Source organism: Aptenodytes patagonicus, chromosome 16 (assembly GCF_965638725.1).
Source record: "Aptenodytes patagonicus chromosome 16, bAptPat1.pri.cur, whole genome shotgun sequence".
Taxonomy (NCBI): Eukaryota; Metazoa; Chordata; class Aves; order Sphenisciformes; family Spheniscidae; genus Aptenodytes; species Aptenodytes patagonicus.
The window spans coordinates 11917341-11942061 of record NC_134964.1 but is presented as its reverse complement, the minus strand read 5'-3'; the positions used below and the strand labels follow the sequence as shown (position 1 = coordinate 11942061).

Genomic DNA, 24721 nt, shown 5'->3' with positions numbered 1-24721 from the left:
GGCCCTCCGTTGCCGTGTTTCCCCCAGAGCGGAAAGTCTGATTTGCCCCGGCTCTTGTTACGTCCTGCCCCCACGTCCCGTGCAGCGCCCGCTCGGCCGGGGAGCTGCTGTCAGGCTGGGAATTTATAGGGTGGCCAACGCTCCCGAAGACAGATGGTTTCCTATTAACGTATTTAATCATGTCGATTGCAGCTCTCGGCAGGGCTGTGTCCCCGGGGGGCGCTGGGAGCGGCAACCCTGGAGTTTGTCAGTCATCGGAGTCTGGGGACACATTTGCAGTGGGGCAGCGCCGGGTGGGGATGAAGAGCTGTCAGGACCGGCACCCTGTGTCCCCCATGTCTCCTGGGGCTCAGCGCTGGGTTTGGTCCTGCGGGGAGCGGGTAGGAAACGTGCTCCCAGCCCTGGCTGCCGGCTGCTCCTGGGAGAGGGGCAAGGAGGGTGCAGAGGCAGGGGTGGATGCCCCATAAAACTCCCATGTTGATGTGGTGTTTTCCAGTGCTTTAGTGTCTGGCACAGCTGGGCTGTCCCCACTGTGTCACCAGTGGCCGCAGCCTGCCTGCTCGCTCCCTTTATATCTGGGAAAAATTGGGATGCTGATGAGGCCACTGCTGCTATAGGCACCCATGTCCCGAAACACCAATAATTGCTCAGGCCCATTCCTTCCCATCCCAAAACCGGCAGCAGGAAGCTAAAGAAGCAGGGAGAAAACTCGCCCCAACCCGCAGTGGGGCTCAGGTCGTGCCTGGGGGTGGTTTCCCCTCTGAACGCAGTGTCCATGGGTCCCAGGGCCAGACCAAACGGGCAGGGCTACACATGTGCTCCGGCAGCATCCGAACCATGCCCAGACCCAGCTGCCGGGATGCTGCATCGGGCCACAGCTTGAAACAGGGCAGCCGAGCATGACTGGCCATGGCAAGGGCAGCTCTCCAGAGGTTGTGGGCAGCCCCGGCCGCATCCTGCAGGGTGCTGCTGGTCCCGCCGGAGGGACCGGTACCCCAGCCATCCCCCGAGCCGTGCTGGATGCTGCAGAGGTGGGAAGGGGGCTGCGGGATCCTGTGAATCGCCCGGCCGCTGCTTTCCACCCGCTCCAGGCGAGAGGCTTTAATCTAATTACATGCTTTATTTGCGCCAATTTGTTTTTCAATCAATCTTGTTCAGCCAGAAGAAAGGAGGCTACTGTGGGCTCATTTGCACCTTCTTGTTCCAAGGGAGAGGTTAATGGCAGTTATCCTCGCTGGAGATGCCTGCAGGGCTGCGGACCTGGCTCCCCCTTTGCAGGGGGCTGCCTGGCCTGATGCACGGGTGGGTTTCAGCCATCTCTTCCCCCAGCACCATGCAACAAGTCCCCAGTTCAGGCACAGAGAAGCCCGGCCGCTGCCTGAGGATGTCTTTGTAACACGCTGCCTTGCGAGGATCCTTCGCAGCCACAGGGCAGGCAGGGCTGCAGGCAGGGCTGCAGGCAGGGCTGCAGGCAGGAGTCAGGATACTCCTGCCAGGTGGTCCCAGGAAGTCCTGGGGCCATCCTGCTGAAAAGATTTTGTATATCTATTGCCAGGGGGTTCAATAGGGACCCAGGGAAATGTTAGAGTCTACAGAGCACCTAAAAAAAAAAAAAAAAAGTGAAAATAACTCACCATACTTTTCCTGCCCAGACAGGGCTGGTGCAGCTCGCTGCCACAGTGGCTGTGCTCGTTACAGGGCAGGGCTGGCCCCAGCGCCCCGTGCACATGTGTGCTGGTGCAAGGCACTCCTGAGACTGCTTTGGAGACCAGAAGGTGCTCCAGTGCAGGTGCCTTGACACGTAGAGCAGACTGGTCACAGACCCTCCCCGAGGCTGCCCCAGGAGCTGATGGGGCTGGGTCTCAGCTGATGGGACAAATCCCTGCCAGCTCCTTTTGCCAGGGCACACTGTGGGGACTGCTGCTCCAAGGCCGACTGCCCTGGGCCAGCTTAGGAGGTGACCATGGACAGACAACACGGTCATACGGCCACATGGTTAAATGCAACCCCATGCCAGAGGCTTGCTTTGCACCAAGACTTTGCACAGACCTTCTGGGAGCAGACCCAGGCCCTCAGGATCCCCATCCACAGGCTGAGAAGGGGACTGTTTCAAGCCTGCGGACCATTTTGCAGATTGGCCAACGTGCATGAATTGGGCAGCCCAGTCCCAGCTCATCCCAGGTCCAAGGCTTGCAAATTATGTGCCTCCTCATACCAGTGTTGGAGATATGGCTGAGGCCACCCAGCCAGAGGCACCAGCTGTCCCGCAGCCAGCCCCAAAATGAAGATCGCTAATTTGCACATTATATTTGCAAAAGGCATTGTGCACTTTAGCTGGGTTGTTGCCCACCGGGGGGAAGAAGAGCCAACTTAGACATAACAGACTCCCCTGCTCCGTTCAACAGCTGGATTGAGGAAGGAAGGCTGCTGGGGGTGCAGCAGAGCACAGGAGAAGCAATCCCGCTGCTAAAGTGAATAACCTGGGAGGCAATCTCTGCCTTAAGTTTGCTTTTATATTAAAGGCGGCTGCTCTGAGACAAAGATTGACTGGAGTCCGGCCCAAATTAAATTACAGCATTGATCCCTTGCAGTCAACGTGTGCTCCGTAAGCCAGAGACATTGCACCTGGCGCAGCCCCTGCCGCTCATCCCACAGGGAGAAGCCCATCCATGCTCCCTGTGCAAGGAAAGGGCTACTCCGGAGCATCCCCTCCTTCAGGACACGTCGTCAGCAAAGGCCAGGAGCTAGAAGCTTGGAGCGAGCATGTTTGGCTGGCAGAGCTGGCACTCTCCAAAATGACTCTAACAGTCATTCGCTGAGACTGATGAAGGAGATGTTAAAATAATTCTTTGGGACAGAAGCAAGGGGCAGCTTCAGTGCTGCAGGAAGCGAAACAGGATTTCATGGTCATCTGGGGAACTGTCCAGAAATCCAAGAGCCAAAGGCATCTCTACCGTAACTGCTGCAGGCCAAGCCTGGCACAGGGTCATCATCTCCTGTCCTGGTGCTGGGCAGTGGTGGATTGCATCTTATCCCCTGTGTTGCCTGGGAGCATGGCTTCCAGCCGTCTTTGGGATGTTTTGAGATGGCTCACAGAAATGTTTTCATGCCCAGTTTGGGCACATCAAGCACCCAGCTGAGCCCATGCTCAACCACAGAGCAGAGACACGATGTTTCTGTCCCTGCCCTCCCCAAAGGCTGGCTCCCCCCACGCGCACCCCTTCTGCCCCATGTGTTTTTCCTCCATGCTCCCAACCATGAGCTGAAGATGTCGGGCTGCTGCCTGTGAAGGTGTTGGAGATTCATTTCCACAGTCTGAACAGTTTGGAGGAGCGTGCAGTCCCATGGGGATGGGGCAGTGCAAAGCTCTGCAGACCCATAGAGTTACAGGTTATTGTACACGTTGTCCTGTACATCCCACAGGACTACAGGCTGCAGCAGTACTTCAGAGCACTTGGAATAGTTTTGTGATTGCTGGATGGGCTCAGGAAATGTCTTGATGCAGACAGCACCCACACTGGGGCTTTGCTTGAGATCACCGTCAGCTCAGCTGTGAGGTTTGGGCATGGACCACAGCTGAGAGCTGGGATTCCCCAGCTCCTGGCGAAGGGAGCATTCGCTTGGGTCATCTTCAGCATCTCTGTGATGCCAGAGATCACAAAAATGCATCCGCGAGACATTCGCCTCCATCCCCGTGGGCATTTGTGCAGGTTTTGCAGTGCCAAGCCAACAGTTACATCCCTCAGGCGGGGCAGAGCCCCCGTGCAACTTCTGGAGCTGTTAGAAAGCCAGAAGAAGCAGCAATGCAAGCACTGGACCAGAGGTTTTTGGGGAGGAAAGGTTTAGCCATCCTGCACCAGAGCCGGCCTTTCCAAGCACAGATTTGCCCGGAGTCGGTGGGGACCTGGATGCTGCCATGTTCCCCCGTGGTCACCGCTGCTCAATCCCACAGCCCCATCGCAAGGGGCAGCTCATGCACCGGCTCCATGCGGGGAGGCCACAGCCTGCAAGCAGCACCCAATGGAGGATTTCTGACTGATAATGCTGGGGAGGAAGGGAAAAAGGAAAGGAGGTGAAAGCTGTTCCTCACCATGGTCTCCTTGCATGAGGGCAAACCAAAACAGCCCCATTGATCTGAACTGGCCAGCTCTGGGGGTATCTGGGACCCCAAGCAGACTCTCCACTTCCATTTTCTCAGTCCCGCTCTCTCCAGTGATGGGCTCATGGATTTAGGATTTGACATTTGGACCTGCACCCTCATTTTGAGGCTCAGTCTGGTTGCACATCCCACCCAGTGCAAACAGGAGATGGGGACACCCAGACCCTCATCCGCAGAGCCCAGCAAGAAGCGCAGCCCCTCGGAAGCACGCAGAGAGAAAGCAGGCAAGCACCCTTCACCCTCTGAAATATTGAGGCCAAACTGTCAAGACTGGGTCTCCCCTTCTAAGCCACGACACCTCCACTTTGGATCTCAGCCCATAAAGGTATTTAGGGTCCTACCTGGGGGAAATCAATAGGAATTTAGCTGCATAAATTGGGATTAGAAATCTGAATCCCCTTGGGGATCTAAGCCTTATATCTGCATTTCGAGTTAGGTACCCGTGCCAAGAAATGTGGCTTTAATCGTTCTATCATGTCAGAATCAAGGGGCCTTTAATTTCCGTTACTGACATGTGGCTTTCGCAGAGGCTTAAAGCTCATTTCGGAACTGCAAGCGCAGCAAGACGCAGTCTCGTGCAGCGTCTTCTTGGGAACGCTGCTCAGCACCCTTAGCTCCGGCTGCCGGCACCTCCATCCTGCCCAACCCCAAAAGCATCAGCACTCCAGCAGGAGTGGGGTGCATTAGCAAAGCGTGGGGCGACCAGGGCCCCAGCTTCCCACAGCTTTCAGTCTCATGCTAGCAGCCCCAGCCCTGCTCAAACAACCCCCCAAAATGAAGACATTAAAAAGAAGAAATTAAAAATGCAACTTCTGCAAAAAAAAATTAAGCAAAACAAAGAAGGTGTTTAGCTGTGAAAACTCTTTGCTCAGCCAGAGAATTAGTTATATCAAGGGGATGGGCTGAGCTGCAAAGCTGCTGAATGCTATGCTGACACATTTTACTAAGCTGCGATGGACACGAAACAGCCGCCTGCCACCTGCTCCCAGCCCTCTGCGAACAAGTAGCGCCAACCGCCTCTTCCCAGATCCCCTCCCACTCTGCTTATCCGGGAAACGCAGAAAGTTTGTGCTTTCTCGCAGGGAAGCGGCCAGTCGCTCCCAGCCCTCGGGACCCGGCAGGGAGGCCTAGGATGTCCCCCCTGCGGGTCACAGCGCATTAGGATGCGGTGGTGAAAAAAAAAGCAGTAGGGTCTGGTTGTGCTTTGGGTTTGCGTCTCTGAAATGGGGATTTGCACTGAAATATTTGTGCAGCTGAGCAAACTCAGGGAGGAAAGCACTGGGAGCAGGGGGAGGAGGGTGTTCAGATCTCGCCACTCAATTTCTCCTGCACCGTGGTGCTGTGGCCAGGGGTGTTTGAGTCCTTCAGAAGGGGGGTGGCCAGGCTAAACGCAGGCTAGGAGGGACTCGGAGAGGTTTCAGGGTCTGCTGAGGGCAGGCAAGCCCTAACTGGGGCCAGGCAGGCTGAGAGGGCAGGTCTGCCCGGGAGGAGGAGCAGGGCAGGACAGCACTGGGGTGAGGACCAACCCTTGTTCTGCACCCCCATGCACCCGGGACATCTGTCCACACCATGATGGGGCAGAGAGCTGGGGCTGACCCCATCCACCAGTCCTGTAGAGCAGAGCCAAGCGGCGTCCACCCCATCATGCCTGTGGGGCCTGGGTGGACAGGACCTGGACACTTGCCACCCCATGCTTCAGGTACCAGGTTGTTCCCCATCTCAAAGGGGGCTTCACTTCTTCAGGCAGCCTCCTTTTACTCTCAGCCTGGCCTTTTGGTCAGACTCTGGCATCACCTTCCAAGGGCGGGTTACCCCAGGCTGATCCTCTGCAACCTCACGGAGATGGGCGAGAGGGACCTGCAGGACAGGGAGCCTCTCGTGCAGCCAGGACAAGCACACAGGCCTTGGGACTTTGTTACAGAAGAATTTGGGAACAAATTCTGCAAGAGTCTCACATCACGTGTATCTCCTGTACACATGCAGGAGTCACTGAAACAGCATTTAGAGCACTCCAGGCTCCAGATCAATCCTCTTCTCCCGTTTCAGCCTGCTGCCCCTTCCTCCCATCCCTTCCCCAGCCTTTGAGCTTGGCTCTGCTATCAGCTTCCATCAGGGGACCGGCAGCCCAACAAACATTCCCTCGGAGCCTAAACTGCTGAAACGACACTTGATGGACGAGAGTAGGGTCTTTTCTAGGCATTAGGCAGCATTGAAATAATATCCTGTACTATCCCCTCCATGCACTTTCCCTGAGCAAGCAGTGATCTTGCAGCATCACCCCACATATGTAGCACTGCTTACCAGCAAACACAAACTCAAGACTTTGCTCTGAGAAGTTTCATTTGCTCTCCCAAAGAGGTCCCGGAGGACCTCCAAGTCACCCAGGAGGCAGGAGAGCTCTCTACGTAGGAGACAAAGGAAATGAACTGGGGCAAATCCCCCACCCATGTAAATCAGCCCTGGCGTCTGGTGATTTACACTGATTTACACCAGCTGGGTCTGGCCACATCAAGTTCAATTTAAACCAGCTGAGGCTCTGGCACAGCCCATGGCGTTGGGAGAAAAAGAAAGAGAAAGGGAAGGCAGACAGGGGTTGTGTCAGTAAAAGCAGGGTTAGACCTGGGCTGTAGCTGGGTGTCTTGAGCCGCAAACCTGGTTTCAGGTTTGCAGCCAGGGAGCAAGCAGAGGCTGTGGGGATGGGGTGCTGTCCTGCAGGGCTTGGGGGGCAGCTGGGTGGTGCCCCATCATCTCACCGCCTCCCTGGCTGGGAAATGGTGCTGGGATGGGTTTCTGGCAGGTTTGTAATCTCAGGCAGACTGGAAATATTGTGGCAGGAGCATAGGGATTGGGAAGCTCAGATGTGGCTAGGGATGTTTCCGTGGGGAGAGGTTGCTGGATAGACTTGGGGGTGTTCTTGTGAGTGGTCTGGACTGAAGTCCAGAATGATGGTTTCTAGCTGATTGCTATTTCTTGGGGCTGGATCCAGAAGCAGTACTGTGGGGTTGGAGGAGGATCTGCTCTTGCAGATCCTGGGGCCGAGCCATGGGGCTTGCAGGTGGGAGTTGCTTTCCACCCATGCCCGTCACTAGTGCTCAGAGCCAGCTGCTCGCCAGGATCTGTCTGACTTGGCTTTGTCCAGGGGAGGAGAAATCTGCAGCCAGAGCTCCCAAGCGTTGTCCCTACTCAGTTGCTTGCTCCTTGCCTGCCCTTGGGTCAGCCTCTTCTGCAGATCAGCTGCTGCATAGGGGATGAGATGCAACAGCAGTGATAAATATCTATAGCGCTCCAGGATTTTCATGCCAGAGGAGAACCATCATCATGATTGCCATAACCATGTTAGTGTCCTGAAAACATCAGCAATCTGCAGTTGAGCAGAATCACGCTGGCTGCCCGGTGAAGCAGCCCGATGGCCTGTCTCTCGTCAGTCCCCTGCTCTACTGAGCAGGTGAGGGAAAGCCTCCCTGGGCTGTTAGGTTGCTGCATGCACATTTATTCCCTTATAGACTATTCCTTCCATGTTTGGGGCCAGGAACATCTTACCAGTGAGTTGGTTCAGGAATATTTCTGTTCCCTGGGCTCGGTGACAGCAGGCAGCCACATCCCACTGCATGGTGGCATCCCACTGTGTAGGCATGGCTGGGGCTTTGCTAGCGAATCTCCATCCTCTGAACTATGGCTTTTATGGAATATCCACGCTTTTCTCAGTGCAATTCAAGTTTTGTGTGACGTTTAGAGTCACATTAGATGAGAAAAGCCAAGGGGAGGCATCAGCTGCTGGAACCCCTTGGTCATCGGCTCGGTTCCTGGGTTTCCAAGGGCTCTGGGCAGTCGGAGCTGGGCAGAGATCTTGGCCAGGCCTCTTGGAGGAGGAAGGTGCCCCACTTCATATCACAGCTTTCACTTTTGGCCCTGGCCAGGTCATACTGAAAGAGCGTGAAGCCGTGTATTACTGTGGGTGCTCTCCTGAGGAATGGGAGCAGCAGGCAGCAGCAGGGTAGGAGGATGGTGCTGAAATGCGGTGACTCTCTGCCTGGCAGTGGTGAGAGAGGCTGGGACACACATGGATCAGAGGTGTTGGTACTGAGGTGGTACCTGATCATCTTGGGATGTGTGGGTGTTCAGCTCTCTGGGTTTCCTTCTCTTGTTGGTTCCCCCACTCAAGCTGAAAAAGAAGCTGCTGCTTGGCTCAGGCTGGGTTTGGCTCTGCTGCCAAGGGAGAGGGTTGGAGCAGGTCTCCATGAGACCTCCTGGAGCATCTCCTTTCCACCTGAGAAAGCTCCCCATGTTTCTAAACTCACCTCCCGCTCCAGGAACACCTCCTGCACTGAGGCTGCTGAGCCGAGAGGGCACAGAGCACCCCGTGCAGCATGTCTGGAGACCTTGGTGCCCTCCTTGCTTGGGCTTGCTTTGAGTATCTACCACTGGAGACCACCTCCTCCAACAAGGCCTGGTCCTAAAGCTGGCTTCGTATCACAGTCCCTGTGTACACAGCAGAGCTGCAAGCAGAGTTGTCACTGGAAAATGCTATATTGCTGTAAACTGCTATAGCTGTGCAGCCACCTCCCAGCTTTGTGCCTCAGTTTCCCCTCCCGGCCTGCTTAGTGAGAGCTTCTCTAGGAAGGAACTGCTTCTTGCATGTGTTCCTGCAGTACATAAGAGATGGGGCCTTGAGCCCTGCTGAGGCTGTGGCACATGCCACCCCGGTGTGTGACACAGCCATGCTAAGGGGGATGCTGCACAGCTTCTCCCCCAAGGTTTCAGGTCATGGTCCACTGAAGAGCGTGGACAGGAGCTTGGGGTGTTGCATGGGCAAGTGTGGTTCTCGTCTGGCACTGCCAATGTGGTCTGGGGCAGGATACAGGCACCCCATGTCCACTGGCCATGGGGTACGAGCAGCGTCCCCCACCCGCCCAGCATCCCGCCCCGCTCACAGAGCCCTGGGGCCCCGCTGTGTCATTTCAGCAGGTTTTCACACCTGGTCTCCAATGGTGACTGTAGAGGAACGATGGGCAGCTGGGAGAGGTGGAGACACCCAAGGACTATCACTGTACCAAGACCTCCAACTGAAGCCAGACATGTCCCATTTTTCCCAAAATATGGGGTTTCCATGGTGCTGGGGGCTTCTCTCTAGCCCCCAGGGGTGCTGAGGAGACACGGGATGTGCATGGACAGTACCTCCATGAGCCAGTCCCGATGCTGGCATGGTATGGCACATCTTCAGCCACTGTGGCATTGCCTGGCTGTGGTGCCACTGGGATGTTCCCAGCACTGGCTGGAGAGCACTGACCGGACGATGCCATCCGACTGCGCGATGCTGTCCAGCCGCATCCCGCACAGGAGCCGTTCCCTGGGAGCAGCAGCTACCGGAGCAGGGCTCGGCATCCCCACAGCTGCCCGGGACCGTGGCCCGGCTCCAGCCCTGCCAGCCCCGACAGAGCTGCCAGGCTGCCGTGCCAGCGTTCCCGCCTGCCCGCCGCACCGAGCAAAGCCAGCGTGTCCCAGCAGTGGGGGCCCATTAGAAATGAAATGTTCCTACTGGGGTATTTTATTTGCACACTTCAGTAGAGTGGACACCAAAAGGCTTTGCTAATGCTTCATGGGCTGCTAATTTCCTCTCTGACCTGCATTGTCGGAGGGTGACCCCAGCCCGAATCTCTCGGCAATGAATGCCAAAGGCTGACACTGGCCCGGGTTAGGGGTGACAATGGGGCCTCTGTGGGCTCCGGGCAGGCTCCAGTTGGGAGCTGGAGAACAGGGGGAATTTGTGTGGCTCTCAAAAGCTCTGGGTGGCACAATAAGGGAGGCCCCGGGGTCTCCCAGGAAGACAGAGGCAGCCCAGGGAAGCCGGGCTGGGGGAGGCGGGCAGGAGGATGGTTTCCTTTGTGAAAAGCTTTCTTTAGAAAGGAAGGTTTTTCTGAATGCCCCCTTAGACGACCCAATCGGGGCCTGGCAGATGGATATCACAGGCACGCTGCTTATTCATGGCAGGCTGCAGCTTTGAGCCTTCTCCCCCCTTCCCCCAGCCTTTTATTCATTTTAAGGCTAATTTGTTTTGTTAATGTTTTCTTGCCCTCCCCCTCTCTCCTGTGCAGATTGTGACTCATACTGCAAAGCCTCCAAGGGGAAACTGAAGATCAACATGAAGAAGTACTGTAAGAAAGACTATGGTGAGTCGCCCCTCTCGGCCGACGCTTCCCAGGGACGAGTAGTTGCAAAGGGATGCAGAGCAGGAGCATCTCCCTCCCAGGGTGCCCCCAAGCCCACCGAGCCCAGGGGCAGGTTGCCAGCTGGGTCTCAACCGTGCCGGGGCCAGGCAGCCCGGCTCTGCTCCTTGGCAACTGCCCGTGCTGGGGTGTGCACCGGGCAATTTGGGGTATGGTTTTTGCCAGGTTTGGAGAGGAAGCCCTGGGGAGAGATGCTCGATGAAGCAGCGATGCAATGTGTTCCTTGGAAAAAAAAAAGTCCCCCTGCAGATGCTGAGACAGCCCTCAAATCAGGGTCCAATAGTGTCTTTATCCCAAGGTGTCTTCTGGGTTACGATGACACCGTGTCCTGTCTCTTCTCACTGTGCTGTTACGTGCAGTGGCTTTTAAAAATTGTGCTTTGCTGTGGGGACAAGCAGCAGGCAGCTCCCCGTCATCCGGATCCATCCCCACTGTAATTCCCAGGCAAGTTCAGAGGGTGGTGCAGCCCCGGGACAGGCCAGGGGAGCTGTGGGATCCCCCTCCTTCCTGGTACTTGAGGTCCTGAGCATCCTTCCACAGCTCTGGCTAGGAGCAGCGGCTTGGAGCAGGCACGTCCCGAGCTCCCGCCCCACCTCTCTGCTGCTGGGATTATTTTTCACGTGGGTCCATTCCCAACATGGTCACCAGTGGGTTCATGGAGGAGGTGGCCAGGGTGCCCCTGGAAGGGGATTTTCTTCACGCCACACCAAGAAACCCCTCGAAGCCCTCCCTGGGGCTCAGCAGCCCCTCTCCGCCCCGGCTTGGCCATCGCCTGCCAGCACCGAGCTACCCCAGTGTGGGCAGGCGGGGAGGGGTGGCTCCGCTGTGGTCCCGCCTGCCTGGAGGATCGCCCTCCTTCGCCAGCCATGCCAATGCTGTTGGGATGAGCTGAGCATTGGGAACAGGACCGACCTGGAAAAATCAGGTAGAGCTGGTTAAATACAGGCGCTCTGTGCTGGGGGATGTGTAGAAACGGTGCTAAGCATACGTAGGGGCTGGAAATTATATCACCCCCACAAAGACTGTAGTGGGGGAAGCGAAGTGTCTGCAGGAGGGGCCAAACGTGAGCCTTTGGGTTTGACCCAGGGATGGGGAGCAGTCTGTGCGCGAGTGAGCCTGGCTTTGAGCTGAGCCTTCAAATGTGTGAACAACCAGGGAATTACGAGGCGCTGCAGGGCAGGGTTTAGCATCCACGGGGGCTGCGATTGCCCCAGTGTCTGCCAGCCCTTCCCCTCCACGGTAGAGGAATATATAATATATATCTATATGAATGCATATATATATATGTGTGTGTGTGTGTGTATATACATATATATATATATTCACCAAATTACCCAGGAAAAAAACAACCCATCCCATCTGCATCAAAGCATCCAGAGGTGGTGATACCTCCTCCCTCCTTCAAACAGACTCACAGCAGCAGCTCAGCGTGCCTGGGAAGTGTTTGTGAGAGCAGAACGAATTCCCATTTAACAGCTCTTCCCAGGACAAGGCGCTTCCCAGCAGGGCCATCCGAGGGATGCTCCACGCTGGCTTTGTGCTCTGGCACCTCCCCATGAGTCCAGGGGAAGGAAGAGGGCTCAGAGGCAAATGTTTTATTTGCATTCCCATTTATTCTTCCATTAACCACATGACAAAATGGTTGCGGAGAGCATCCCTCGGCAAGGATGAGCTGCCAAGGCCGGGGCCACGCTCGTGGTATGCGTCCAGCAAGGCTGCGCTGAGGTCTGGCCATGCTCATAGCAGCTGCCGGAGGTTCATCAGATGTTGGAAAGGTCCAAAAAATGCCTTTCCCATTAGAGAAAAGGGTTAAATTACACATGAGAAAGTCACTGCTAGAACATGGGATTATTAAAGACAGGAGTGGGGCTGATCACCAAGCTACTAAGGCCATTGGGTTTCTTGTGGGTGGATTCTCTGCTGGCTAATAAGGTACAAATGCGTTTCCCACATGTGGCACGTGCATCCCTTCATTTTCCCACTTGGCTTCTCCAGCTTCTCCTAAGGGCTGAGCATACGCTGGAGCATTTGCTCTCTGAAGAGGGGAGAAAGCAGCCATTTGATCGCAGGAAACATATGTGTCGTGATCCAAATTGGCCCCGGGGTTTCGGAGGATGGTAGGGAGGAAAAGAAAGCACGTGCATCTGCCTCAAAGCATGTTTCCCGGCTGAGCAGCATTATCTTTCCCTGCGGCTGTCAGGGCAAGGGTTGTGATGTTTCAGCGGCAGCAGCACTTGGGCTTTGCTTGAGGGGTGGCCCCAGTGTGGTTCCGCTCCTTGGCTTGTCCAGTCTCAACAGGGAGATGTTTCTTGGGGGTTGGGGTGAAAGCTCGCGCTTGGTTTTGTTTGAAGGTGTAATGTGGGTTCGCAGGCTTCAACAGCCCCTGGGGAGATGAGGGCAGCTCAAGAGCTGTCTGGGACAGGAGAAAACCCGGGAGCAATGAATAGGGGTGCTGGAAAGAGCTTTTGTTGTCTCTTTTATCACACAGCATCACTTCCGCAAAAGCACAGGTGAGCCAAAGCCGCTTGCCGGGGCTGGTTTGGGGCAAGCGGGCGCAGGCTGTCCCAGCGCGGGAACCGGGGTGCTCCCACCCGAGCCCTTCTGGCCCTGGGGGAGTCCCCAGCCAGCCCCACGGCCCCAGCCAGCTCCGTAGCTGCCGCAAATTTGCCTTTTTAAGGGCAAACCAGCCTGGAGAGGCAGCAGGGTAAGCGATGCCGCAGCACAGCCTGGCTGTGCCGGGGCAGCCCACACTTTCCACAGGGCCAGGGAGGGAAGAAAGGGTTGAAAAGGTGCAGGGAGGGATAATAAAGACTTTGGGACTGACACCCCAGCAGGAAGCCAATTAGGAGACTCTTTTCCTCACCGTTACGCCAGCATCGCTGGGCTGAATGTCCTAAAAGGCCCTAATTAGCTTGAACAGAGTTACTTCTCCCGCGGGTTCAATCGGGAAGCTATCATCCGCCCCGCGCTCCTCAATGGGGCTTTTTAGCTCCCCGTTTCATTCAGCGATTCAAAGGGGATATTTTCCCTTATTTATTTTTCTTATCTGTTTGTTTTTGTTGGGTTTCTGGGGTTTTTTTCTTTTTATTTTAAATTGGGCTCTTTCGCGCGAGATGGGTTCTGGTGCAAATATTTGGAGTGAAACAGGGCTTGGGGAGGGCAGGCTGGGAGATTTTGGGGGGCGGGGGCAGGCAAGAACAGAAGCAGAAAAGCTTTTTCTGGGTTTATTTTGGCTGCCTGGTGGAGCGCAGGGGTCGCTCGGCTCCCAGAAAACCGGGGGTAGAGGAGGGGGGGGTTCGCTGGGTTTGGGGCAGTTAAAATTAGGCTGGGGAAGCGGGGGGATCCTACTGAGCCCTGCTGTGGATGGAGATTCCCTCACAGCCCAAAAGGAGAGAGGATTCTTTTATTAGAGCAGGTGATGGTTCGGGAGCATCCCTCACTTGCTCAGGTGCCGCCGTTTCAGCCCGATCTTTGGGGCTTTTCCCTCTGTCTGTGTTGTGGTTAATCCAAGTGGGATGGGCAGCTGCGGTAAAAGAAACCCAGCGCTTTTTAACCCCCATCTTTCCCCCGGACCCTGGGGCCCAATCCTGCACAGACGATGCCGGAGCTGGGTATCGGCACTGTGGCCCCAGCTGTTGCCCCCACGCCCTCCCCATGGCCCTGTTGCAGCACTGGGGAGGGGATGGGAGCGAGGAGCCGGATCCTCATCTGAAAGGTGAGATCATCTGCTCACTTCGCCCTTTCTTGGAAAAAAAAGTAAAAAAAAATATCCTTCCTTTCGCGGAGACTTCACTTAGTCACCCCCTTTGTCGAGAGGAGCTTGGCAGGGGCCAGTGGAAAAAAGCAAAATGTGTTTTCAAAAGGCAGCTTGAAAAGGGGGGGGGGGAGAAAAACCCTGAATCCACAGAAAAACCCAAGGCCAGGGGGAGAAGCACCGTCCCCGGCTCATCCCCGGCTCACAGCCCCTCTCCACAGCCCTTGAAGGTGGAGAAATGCCGTTCCTGGAGCGGGGAAGCGCTGAGCAATCCCTGCCCATAACCACGTCCCGAGGGAGCAAGCTGGGGCAGCGAGGGGTCCCCCAGCACCGGAGGGAGGGACCGTGCCCGGCCAGGGCGCACCCAGGCTGGCCGGGATTAGCGGTCATAAATCTCCAATATTAAACCGGTAGGAAATTGGCAACCGGAGGCAGGCAAAGCCACCGCCAAATAAATTAGAAAAAAAAAAGGGGGGGGGAGGGGGAAAAATCCCATTTTAACCCTTTGCTCCAGCAAAGAGCCAGCCCTTTCCATTCCCAAACCCGAATGGTGTCGGGATCACCTTTTGCTGCCAGTTGGAGTAAAATCCACACGGGCTCCACTCTCTTTGTGCGGCGAGAAGGGACCCAAGCCTTCGGAAAGCCCCAGCTCAGGCTGGGAGACCTGCACCCACAACCGCTGTCCCAAGCACCCGTTTCCATTTGTATTAAAGACCCTCTTGTCTCTCCCAGCAAACTACCCTGCTCCCACTGCCACCCCCATAGTCCCGTGGGATCTTTCCCTGGGGCCAGCGCAGTGACGCTCCCCATCACTGGAAGCTCCACAAAGCTCCAGCTCCCAGAGTCACGTTAGTGCGTTGGACGTGTAGATTTGCCCATGTAGCCCAGCCCCAGGTCAGCTTTGGCAGGGGAAAGCTTGAAGTCAGGAGATTTATCACAAACCCCAAAAGTAAATAAAAAAACAAAAAGAAAAAAAATTTTTTCCAGCCTCACTCTTTTCACGGCAATCTCATGATTTTTGGGCCCCTGACTCATGGTCTCTGAATGCTGCGAGGCGCTGCTTTTATTTAAGCCTTTACGCAGCTGCCCTCAAACATGTTGTTTCGAGGGTTTGGGGTTGGTTTTTGTTTTTATTAACATCAAATCATCCACCCCTCTGCTTTCATCTGTAACATCAAGTCTTCAGGTCTTTCTTGTGGCTGGAGGCTCCCGGCCAAGCCTCAAGGAGCCAGGCAGCATCACGGGCCCCAGAGCTGAGCGCCAGGGGTGGCACTGCCCAGCGCCCTGCGCTGGGGGATGCAGGAGGGGACCAGGGACACCCCATCCCCTCCCACAGCCCAGGGACCACTCGGCCACCTTTTTCTTAGAAAGAAGTATAACGTGGTGAGATGCTTCAATGCATCGCCTGGGCTGGCGTGGCTTGTGAGGCACCATCCGGGCAGGATTTGCGGTTCAGCAGCATCGGTGTCAGGTAGGATGCGGTTAATGGGGCAGCGCCGTGCACACACCAGGACTGAGCATCTTTCCTTCACCCATCGAGCCCCTGTCCTCCAGCTCTCAGCACCCATTTGGATGATCGGGGGCTCTCTTGGGGCTGACGGGGAGCAGAGCAGGGCACCAAATAACAAGCCTGGAGAAAAATCCCCGGTGCTATGGGGGTATCCGGGGGGTGCAGCCAGCCCCAAATTACCCGCAGGGCTCAGCTGCCCGCCATTTGCAAAGCATGGGGAGGAGCGGGCGTGAGCTGCGGGCAACCCCAAGGCACCGCTGCGCTCGGGACCTGGACCAGAGCCCATCCTCACTGGACACCAGTGTCACCGGTCCCGGCTGGAGCAGCAGCACAGTGAAGGCTGCAGCTCATCGGATTTTGTTCTCCCCGTCTGGGTCACCATCTGCTCCCAGGGGACCACAGCCAGGGGAGCACCACCTCTGCCACCCGCTTGAATACCCACCATCCCGTTACATCCTTTCATCTGGTTGCCCCATAGACACTTTCCAGGATATTTTTTCCAGGGATACAGTGACAGGGATGGTCCCCAGCACGGCTCAGCATCGGTACAGGGGTTCAGTGAACATCAGCAAAGTGCAAGCAGTTCACCATGGCACAGGCAAAGCCGAGCTTTGCCCTAGGAGAAGGCAAGTGAAGGACAACATCACGTTCCAAAGCCAGCTTTGGGGTGGTGGGGTGCAGCTGAGTCTCTCCCAAAACCATGAAGGAACTGAAACCTTTCATGCGAAATGAGTCCCTGAATCCCCAGGGATTCACCCAGGGGAGCCAGCTTAGGTGCTTCCAAAAATTCCTCCTGGCACCTCTCTGCATCTCCACACATCTCATGTCCCTTGGGAGATGCTGGAGACCCCACCCCACCCCCAAAATACCCAGGCAAGTCATCGCTAAACTTGGGCTCTGAAACCAGGCTCAGGGGAAACTGTGCGTCCTGGATGCAAAGTTATGGACAGAAAACTCGCTGTCAGTGAAGGCAGCTGCTGCCGTGCCAGCCAAGCCTTCGCCGAAGCTTTCACTCCTTCCACTTCATTAATAAAAGGGGAAAAAAATAAGAGACGGGGGCCTTGACATCAAAAAAATACAGACTGTGTGTTTTAGAGCGGAGTTTCCTGTAACCACCTCTCTCCGGTTCCTTTTCATTCATTTTCTCCATTTTGTCAGTGTGGACCCAGGCAGGTCAAAGGTTTAAGCTTTTTTGGAAAGATTTGTTTCCAAAAAATAAAAATTGGCTAATCTTCACATTTTGTTACCTTCACACCAGACTGGGAAATACACGGTCAGAGCTTAGGGTTGTTTTTTTTCTTTTTTTTTCTTTTTTTTTTTTTTAATGAAAGCATCTGGCATCCATGACATGCTCCGAAAAAAAAACACATATATTTTGCAACGTGTTAAAAAGCCTTGCTGGGCTGCAGAGCCCCGCTTCCTTCCATAGCTTGAAATCAGCTTGCACGTTGTGGTTTTAAAGTGAGGGTGATGCTCCTCCACCGCTAATCCAGGGGGGGTAAGTTGGGTTGTTACAAGGCAAATGGGAGAGTTTTGCCTGGTTCTTTTGCGGTTTCTTCTCCCTCTGATAATTTATGCAATCAAGATCGGACCCGCTGGGGACTGGCCAGATGGCTGAGACAGGCAGGTAGACGGGCAGGGTGTTACAGCTCACAGGGCGTGGAGGGGAAGGGGGGGGGGGAATGGGAAAAGCTCAAAGATTTGGTCAAAAAGCACTTTTTGGCTGGACTGCGCCAGCCTGCACGGAGCCACTGGCCCTTGCCTGCTCTCCCGGCCAGGGCTGGCATCGCCACCTGGGTTTTTCCCTCTGTCTCTGCTGCTGGGGACTCCTCATTCCACAGCCAGCAAACAAACCCAGGAGGGCTGGGTAGTCACTCCCTGGTGAAGATATTTTCCTGGAAGCCGATTTTTAGTGAGGAGGAATGTGTTCGACCTCCCTGGAGGATGCGATCTCAGCCGACTGCTGATCCTGTCCTCCTCTGCTGCCCCTGCACGGTGATGGACCGCTGTCGGGAAGAAGCCCACTGACGTGGCAGGAGCTGCCTCCAGGCCCGTGTCTTCTCTTCCTCACCATGCTTCAGGGCCAAACATTCCGTTTCCCATGCAAGGAACGCGGGTCTCCATCCTTCCCTGTGTTTTGAACCCAAGTCCACAGATGTCACCTGGAAAGGGCACAACAGCACTTGCTGTAGGGCTTGAGGAAGAGGAGGAGGAGGGCTGGCAGAGGTCACCGTAGCCTGCTCAGGGTCACCTGAGCTGCAGCCTGGGGCTGCCCCATGGGGCAAAACCATGGTGGCTCCAGGGGCTCTTGAAATCAGCTGTGAGCAGAGCCTTACCTTTGAGCACGCTGGAAGTAAACCAGTGTCCGTCGCCATCCTGGCTCTGCTGCACCTTTGCGGACGACCCCTCAGAGAGTCCTCTCCTGTCCAGATCACGATGCCAAGTCACCTCTTCGCATTGGCCCTGTGGGACCATGGCCACCACTCCTGCACGGATGCTGGTGGGTGCAGGGATAATGTAACGCATGAACCATGCTTCAGGGAAGAACAAGGGTGGCACAGCAGAGGGCTGAGCCCTCACCAGGTTTTCTCAGGAGGTTTTCTACACAACATCAGCCACAGGCTTGGAAAACACCATCAACTTGTTATTTCTGTGCTTATGGATCACAGTTGTCCTCCCATCTCAGTCTTGTTTTGGGAGCTTGTTATCGCTCAGTTATCTGCCGGGACACCTGGCTTGCCAGGCTGCTGCATACCAAGATATCCCCTTGAAGCCCAGTGTTGCTATTCAGTATTTACAGAGATGTTTCAGTGAGTCCTCCAGGCCCAGAAGCCAGGCTGGCCACTGCCACTGACATGTCCTTACGATCACCGAGCCCCAACCCCAGTCCTTCACCCGTGCTTTTTACCAGCAATGTCATCTTCCACAGCAAGCACTGAACAGTATTGGCTCAGGAACATCTCCTAGAAACACACAACAGTGAACCTCCCTGTTTCCGAATCCTTTCATAGGTTTGGACCTGTTCAGTGTCCTGCTCTGAGGCCAGGCACTCATGGAGAGCTGTCTCCTTGTACTGGCCCTGGGCAGACATGCTGGAGGCCCTAACAGGTCTTTCCTACCTCCAGATGCCAAATGCTTGGAGATATGGGCCAGTCCTAGTGTTTTGCTCCAGATTTTGGCTCATCTTCTCTTAAAACCTGGGGCTGCCTTAGGGTCCTGGCGCTGATGCACCGAGTTGCCCATCTAGCGAGGAAGCGAGGGCAGAGGGGCTGGAGGGATGGCCCATGCAGAAACCCATCCTCTGGCTGAAGCACGTGCTGCTCTCTGGACACGTGGGTCAGGAAGAAACCTCGTCCCAGGTCCTGTGGTGCAGCCTGGGGTTTTGGCACTGCCGATGGGGACAGGCACCTCCCTGCCATGCCCACTGCAACGCATGCCCTGTGCGCAGAGCCTCTGCCCTGTGCTCAGGCCACCACCTGGGGCTGGAGGCACAAGCTGTCCCTGGGTTTGTTAATTTTCTCTGTGCTTGTTGCTTCAAGGGAAAAGGCAGAGTCCAGCGTACACGAATCCAACTGATTTTTAAGAGATTTTTTTTTTGATTGCTTTAAGAGCTCGCAGGTGCTGGGGCAGATGTTGGAGGCACTGCCGCACCAATGGTCCTGGGGAACTTGCTTCACAGCCATGTCCCGGTGGTCCCTGGGAGATGATGGTCCTCCCTGGGACACGGCTAGGAGAACGAGGCAACCTCTCCCCACCAGTGCTCTGGGTTGCCCTGCATCGTTCCCAGGGCTCCTAACGCGAGGAGCGCCATGGTGGTGTACAGCTGCTCCCAGCCTCTGCTCCCCTCCTGGGGGTCCTCCAGCCCCTGTTGTCCCCAGGTAACCATGCCCTTGCTCACTGGGGACCCAGAGGGCCTCCCTTGTGGCAGCAGAGCCGGAGAGCATCTCCCAAGCCTATGGTGGTCTTAGTACCTTTGCTGAGACCCTCTGCCACCAGCACTGGCTACTCTTGCTCATGGCAGATGTCTGGGGACAAAGGTAGCTTTTGTGCAACCACCACCTGTGGTCGCTCTCCCCCAGCCTGGGCTGAGGAGACAAAATCCCTTTTCCTCACACAGCCTATTAGGTAAGACTTGAAATTTATTTTCTTCTCACCAGCTCAAACCATAACATCTTTTCCTCTCTTGCCTCGTTTTTTTTTCCAGCTGTCCAGATTCACATCCTGAAAGCGGAAAAAAATGCCGACTGGTGGAAGTTCACAGTCAACATCATCTCCGTCTACAAACAAGGCAGCAACCGGATACGGCGCGGAGACCAGACCCTGTGGATCCACTCCAAGGACATAGCGTGCAAGTGCCCCAAAATCAAGCCCATGAAGAAGTATTTGCTGCTGGGCAACAACGAGGACTCTCCCGACCAGAGCGGCATCATTGCGGACAAAACCAGCCTGGTGATACAGTGGCGGGATACATGGGCTCGGCGGCTCAGGAAGTTCCAGCAGCGGGAGAAGAAGGGGAAGTGTAAGAAAGCCTAAAGGAGGAGAAGGCAACAGAGCGCGCGAGAGGGAGAGACTGTGCATGCTGCTTTGTGTAGAGCTGGGGCGGGCAGGGACCGGCGATGGGGACGGCGGGAGGAACGTCACACTGACGGGGCGGGCTGGGGGGACGGGAGGGATGGCGATCACGGCTGTGGGGCTGCCAGGTTTGTACCTCGTATTCCGGGAGAAAACAAAACAAAATGCAACAAAAAAAAAAATCACATACGTGGATATAAAACAAGAGGATGGTGGGTGCCGGCGTGTGGCACCCGGTGCCCCCCAGCTTCTTTCTGCCCTGTTGGCTGAAGAAATCAGAGACACCGAACTGCCTTCCAGCTGCTAACATCTGCTGCTTCCAAAGCATGGCACAGGAACATCGAACCTGTAAGGAACTAATCAACGGCAACGCTGGAAATTAACCCCCCATCTCCAAAAATACGTATTCTCAGCTTAGGTTGAATGAGACAGTTATCACAGAGGAAACTAAACAGAGATTTATCACTGAGGACAGATCCGAGGAGCGACTAATATGGGTTATTTGAAGACTCTTTGGTATCCGATAGCTGTAACCATGACCCGCTGTACAGTACCTAGGAGCAGCCAAGGTCTCCAGCCATGGCGATCCGCTGATCCCAGGTTAGGCACAGCAAAGGGGAGACCACGTTACTGGGCGACTTCCACATAGGCGTAACTCGGGGAGCAACTCCTTGCTCCAGCCCCACGCCCCGAGGAGTGCTGCCCTCCACCACACCGAAGGAACATGAGCCCACGGGATGCCCTGGCCCCCTCCCAGCCACCGATTCACGGTTGAGGAGTTAATAACCAGGATCCCCAAGGAAACACCCAGACTTTGTAAAAAAATAAGTTGGCATCCAGTTCCTATAGGTCCCCTGGAAGATCTCACCCCGCACAGTCCCTGAGCCTCCACCCCGGCCACCCCTGAGACCTCCTTCATGGGCTTGGTCCTCTCTGCCTCCATCAGCAGACTGATGAACCCTCACGTGATAGAAAATCCGTGCAGACGACACCGAGGTCCTGGCTGGCAGTGGTTTCACTCCCAAATTCAGCCAGCTCTCCCGAACCTACACCAGCTCTGCCCTCGCTCCCTCTGGAGCTGGAGCTCCCCGGCATCCCTGCATGAGGTGGCCAGTCCCCTTGGGAGACACAGGAGGTGGGACAGCGGGTGCCAAGGGACTGTCCCCACGGGCAGCGGGGCCAGTGCAGAGCTCTAAGGCTTGGCCGAGTTACAGCCAACACAGGGCAGAGACCTTCTCCAAGGGAAGGGGTCTCAGCCAGGGACTGGATGAGCAAGCTGTGACCCACCTGGAGCTCCCCAAATTGCTCTCCTCCTTCTGCTGGGGGTGAAAAACAGCAAACCTAAAATTCTCAGTCTCTAATTGCTAGTGCACTAAGCAAGGTAGCGGCTGCCTCCCCTCCGTCTCACACCCCATGCCCCAGCCTGAGGGCTGGAGCATCTTTCCCCAGGGCACTGTATGGGCAGGACTGGCTGTTGTGTTGTTTGTCACCCAGCCGTTGCGTCCCCTTGCCAGGCTGCTCCCCTGCCACACCAGCCCACGAGGAACGGGGATAACTGCGTTCACCTAAACGATGGAGACAGGCAACAGCCAGGGCGGAAAGGAAAGGCAGGGAGGGCAGGATGGGTACCTGGAGGAGAAGCAAATATTAGTTGCTACAAAAAGCAAAACCTCCCTGATATTTTTCCTTTTAGGAAACTTGGAAACATCTATTTTATGACATTTTCCAGTGGTTTTGCCTTGTTTTATAGCAATTGACAATATTTATATAATGACATAAACCACCATAAAGCGAGGCAGCCATGTAAATAGGTGTAAAGTGGAGGGCTTCCCAGGGAAGCACCGGCCAGCGCCGGGCTGCTGGAGACACCACCCAGAGGGAGCGAGCTCTGCTGAGCCTCCCCCTGCAACCGGAAGGCCCCTCCAAAATTACTTTGGGTATTAGGAGAGAAATCCCACCCTGGACATCAAGCAAACCCCCCCTAAGTCCGTGTTTTCTCCCCTTACCCAGAGCAGACCTGGTTTTCCTTACTTCAGAGCTCAAGGAGAGCCAACAGTTTTGCAGTCAAGGGAACCCAAGCCACCAAGTTTTGAAGGATAAAATCTGATCTCAAGTGTCTAAATGGAGGCTTAAAACCCCAAAGTGGGGCTTGGATGCTCTCCTGCAGCTAGCATCAACTGATGCCAGGGACACCCCGCACCGGCTGGGGACAGCTTGTCCTCGGTCAGCCGGGATGCCCTTGAACCGCAGGAGACCTTCAAATGGCCTAAAAGCAACCGGATCCAACCCAAAGCCAGAGAACGAAGGCAAGGCCAGGGGACGTGGGGACTCAGGAGCTGCCCACCGAGCACTCCTGGACGCCCAATGCTCACTCCTGTTTTCCAAGCTTGGCAAGTGCAGCCGTCCTCACCAGCACAGCCTTGACACCCCCCAAACGCCCCCAGGGACAAGCCCCGGCCCCTTCGGCAATCCCACCAGGTCAGGAGGCCACAGAAGAAATGCCGCCCACCCCATTCCATGGCCGGACCCCTCCAGGCACCAACACAACCCAGGAAATCAGAAAGAAACGGAGTTTGCACAAGATGTGAAACAACTTGGAGCCCGCCGCAGCCAGAGCAACCCACAGAAGCAAAGTCCCCGTCCCTGTCCCACCAGGACCCTGTCCCTTGATCCCTGTTGGAGTTTTGCGCTTTCCAACCAGACTAGAGAAGCCCCTCTGCTCCGTTCACGGTCCCCCAGTGCCCCTCGAGCACTCCCAGTAACCACGACCTGCAGGAGCAGCTGGTGTGACTGGTACACAGCCCTCCTCCTCTGGGGAAAGTAGAGCAGCCCCATTTTCGGGGTGTCGGGGGATGCAACTCTTCCCTGCAGCCACCCCTGCTCCAGGACATCTCCCGGGGGGAGACCTCTGTCCTGTCACCCAAAGAGGGACAAGATGTCACTCCTAAACATCAACCTCCGTGGCCGGGGGTGCAGCTCTCTTGAGGTACCAGCCACATTACAACCAGCGAGGAACCCAAGCGCCCACCCATCGCCCCGGGGACAGGACCGAGGGCCTTGGGGGGGTGGCCGGGGTGGCCGGGGAAGGGGCCGCGGTGCCTTCAGCGCGGCTTCAGAGAGCAGCTGAAATGCCAAAACAATCATCACTCGACGGTAGCACCCGACAAAAGTCGTTTCGTCTCGTTTCTGTTCGTTTCGTCGTGTCCGTGCCCTCTCCCTGCACACCCGCCTCCTCTCCCCTCACAAAACCTGTGTTTGTTTTGGGGTTTGTTGTTTTTTTTTTTATTATTTCTGTTAATATCTTGAACTGTAAATGTTGTTTAGTTATGACCATTGCATACTGCTTTGGGCGATGTTTCTTTACAATGCATACTAATATATTATGGTTATTATATATGAATATATTTAATGACACGTGAAAAAGTTGTGGATTTTCTTATTGTTTTTCCAAGTTGTTTCTTTTTTTTTTTTTCCTTTTTTTTTTTTCCCCCTCTTCATTTGTTTGTTTTGTTAGATTGGCTGTAATTGAACCCGAAGGAGCTTGTAACTGTTCAGCACCCACTCGGTAGAACTAAAGTCAGAAACCAGTTGAATAAACTCTTGTAAACTGTAAAAATCTCCAAGGATCTCTGCTTCCTCCCACCCCGCAGGCCGGCAAGCCCGAGGGATGGGGACCTGGGCAGGGAGGTGACGGTGTCCCCTCCGCCTCCCTGGGTCGTTGCCAACGTCCCTTCGGCAGGGTCCGAGGCGGTGCACAGCTATTTTTGACCGTCAGTCCCAGCCGCGTGTCCCACCAGCATCCTCCCAGCAGCTCTCCCCTTGGGGACAGCAGGGTCACCGCAGGCTCACGGCAGGCGGGATGGGGGGTCCCCACCGGCACCTTTGGGCTCTCCAGGATTGCTGTGAGCTCTGGACCGGGGTACGTCCTGCCGGGCTCCCCATCCTTCCTCTGCTGCTGGAGGAGACTGTGCCCTGCAGTGGGACAGAGCCAGGGCACGCTGAAACCTGCGGGACCCCGCACAGAGCGGGTGGACAGGCATGGGGACGGGGGACAGACAGAGCCTGCGGTCAGGGGAGCTGCCAACCCCACTCCGGACCCTTTTTCTGCCCCCATCCACAGGCTGCTTGCCAGCGCCGTCCCTTTCTGCCCATCCACTGCAGGGAGTCTCGGCTCCATCACCCATCTCCCACGGGGCATCAGTGGTGCCAAACGCTACTGAAGCAGCTGGTACTCGAGACCAGGCAAGGGCTGGCGGTACAGACAAGCTGGAAAGCTGGAGGCGGGGGGTAACTGAGGCAGCAAAACACTTCCAGGGAGAAAAATACAGGCAAAAGGTCCTGTAAACTGCCGAGGGGTCAGCGCGCATGACCCATGCCCTTAGCGTTGCTGATAATTTATGAATTCAAAAACATCTCAGAGGTCAGAAATCTCAGATCTTTATTGCAGAGACAAATGGGTCATGAGTGCCACCACCTCTGCTCCGGGGCTGTCGCCTGCGCCT

General features: G+C 55.6%; 1 protein-coding gene across 2 annotated transcripts in view; it reads left to right on the top strand.

The window, feature by feature from the left end:
- Positions 1–20244, top strand: part of NTN1 (netrin 1) — a 106008-nt gene extending 85764 nt beyond the window's left edge. For both annotated transcript variants that reach the window (XM_076353605.1, XM_076353606.1), the window contains 2 exons: positions 10252–10326; positions 19852–20244. In XM_076353605.1, coding sequence (XP_076209720.1) covers positions 10252–10326; positions 19852–20180 — 404 coding nt within the window. In that variant the 3' untranslated portion in view covers positions 20181–20244. The remainder of the gene's footprint in view (positions 1–10251; positions 10327–19851) is intronic.
- The last annotated feature ends 4477 nt before the right edge of the window (positions 20245–24721 follow it).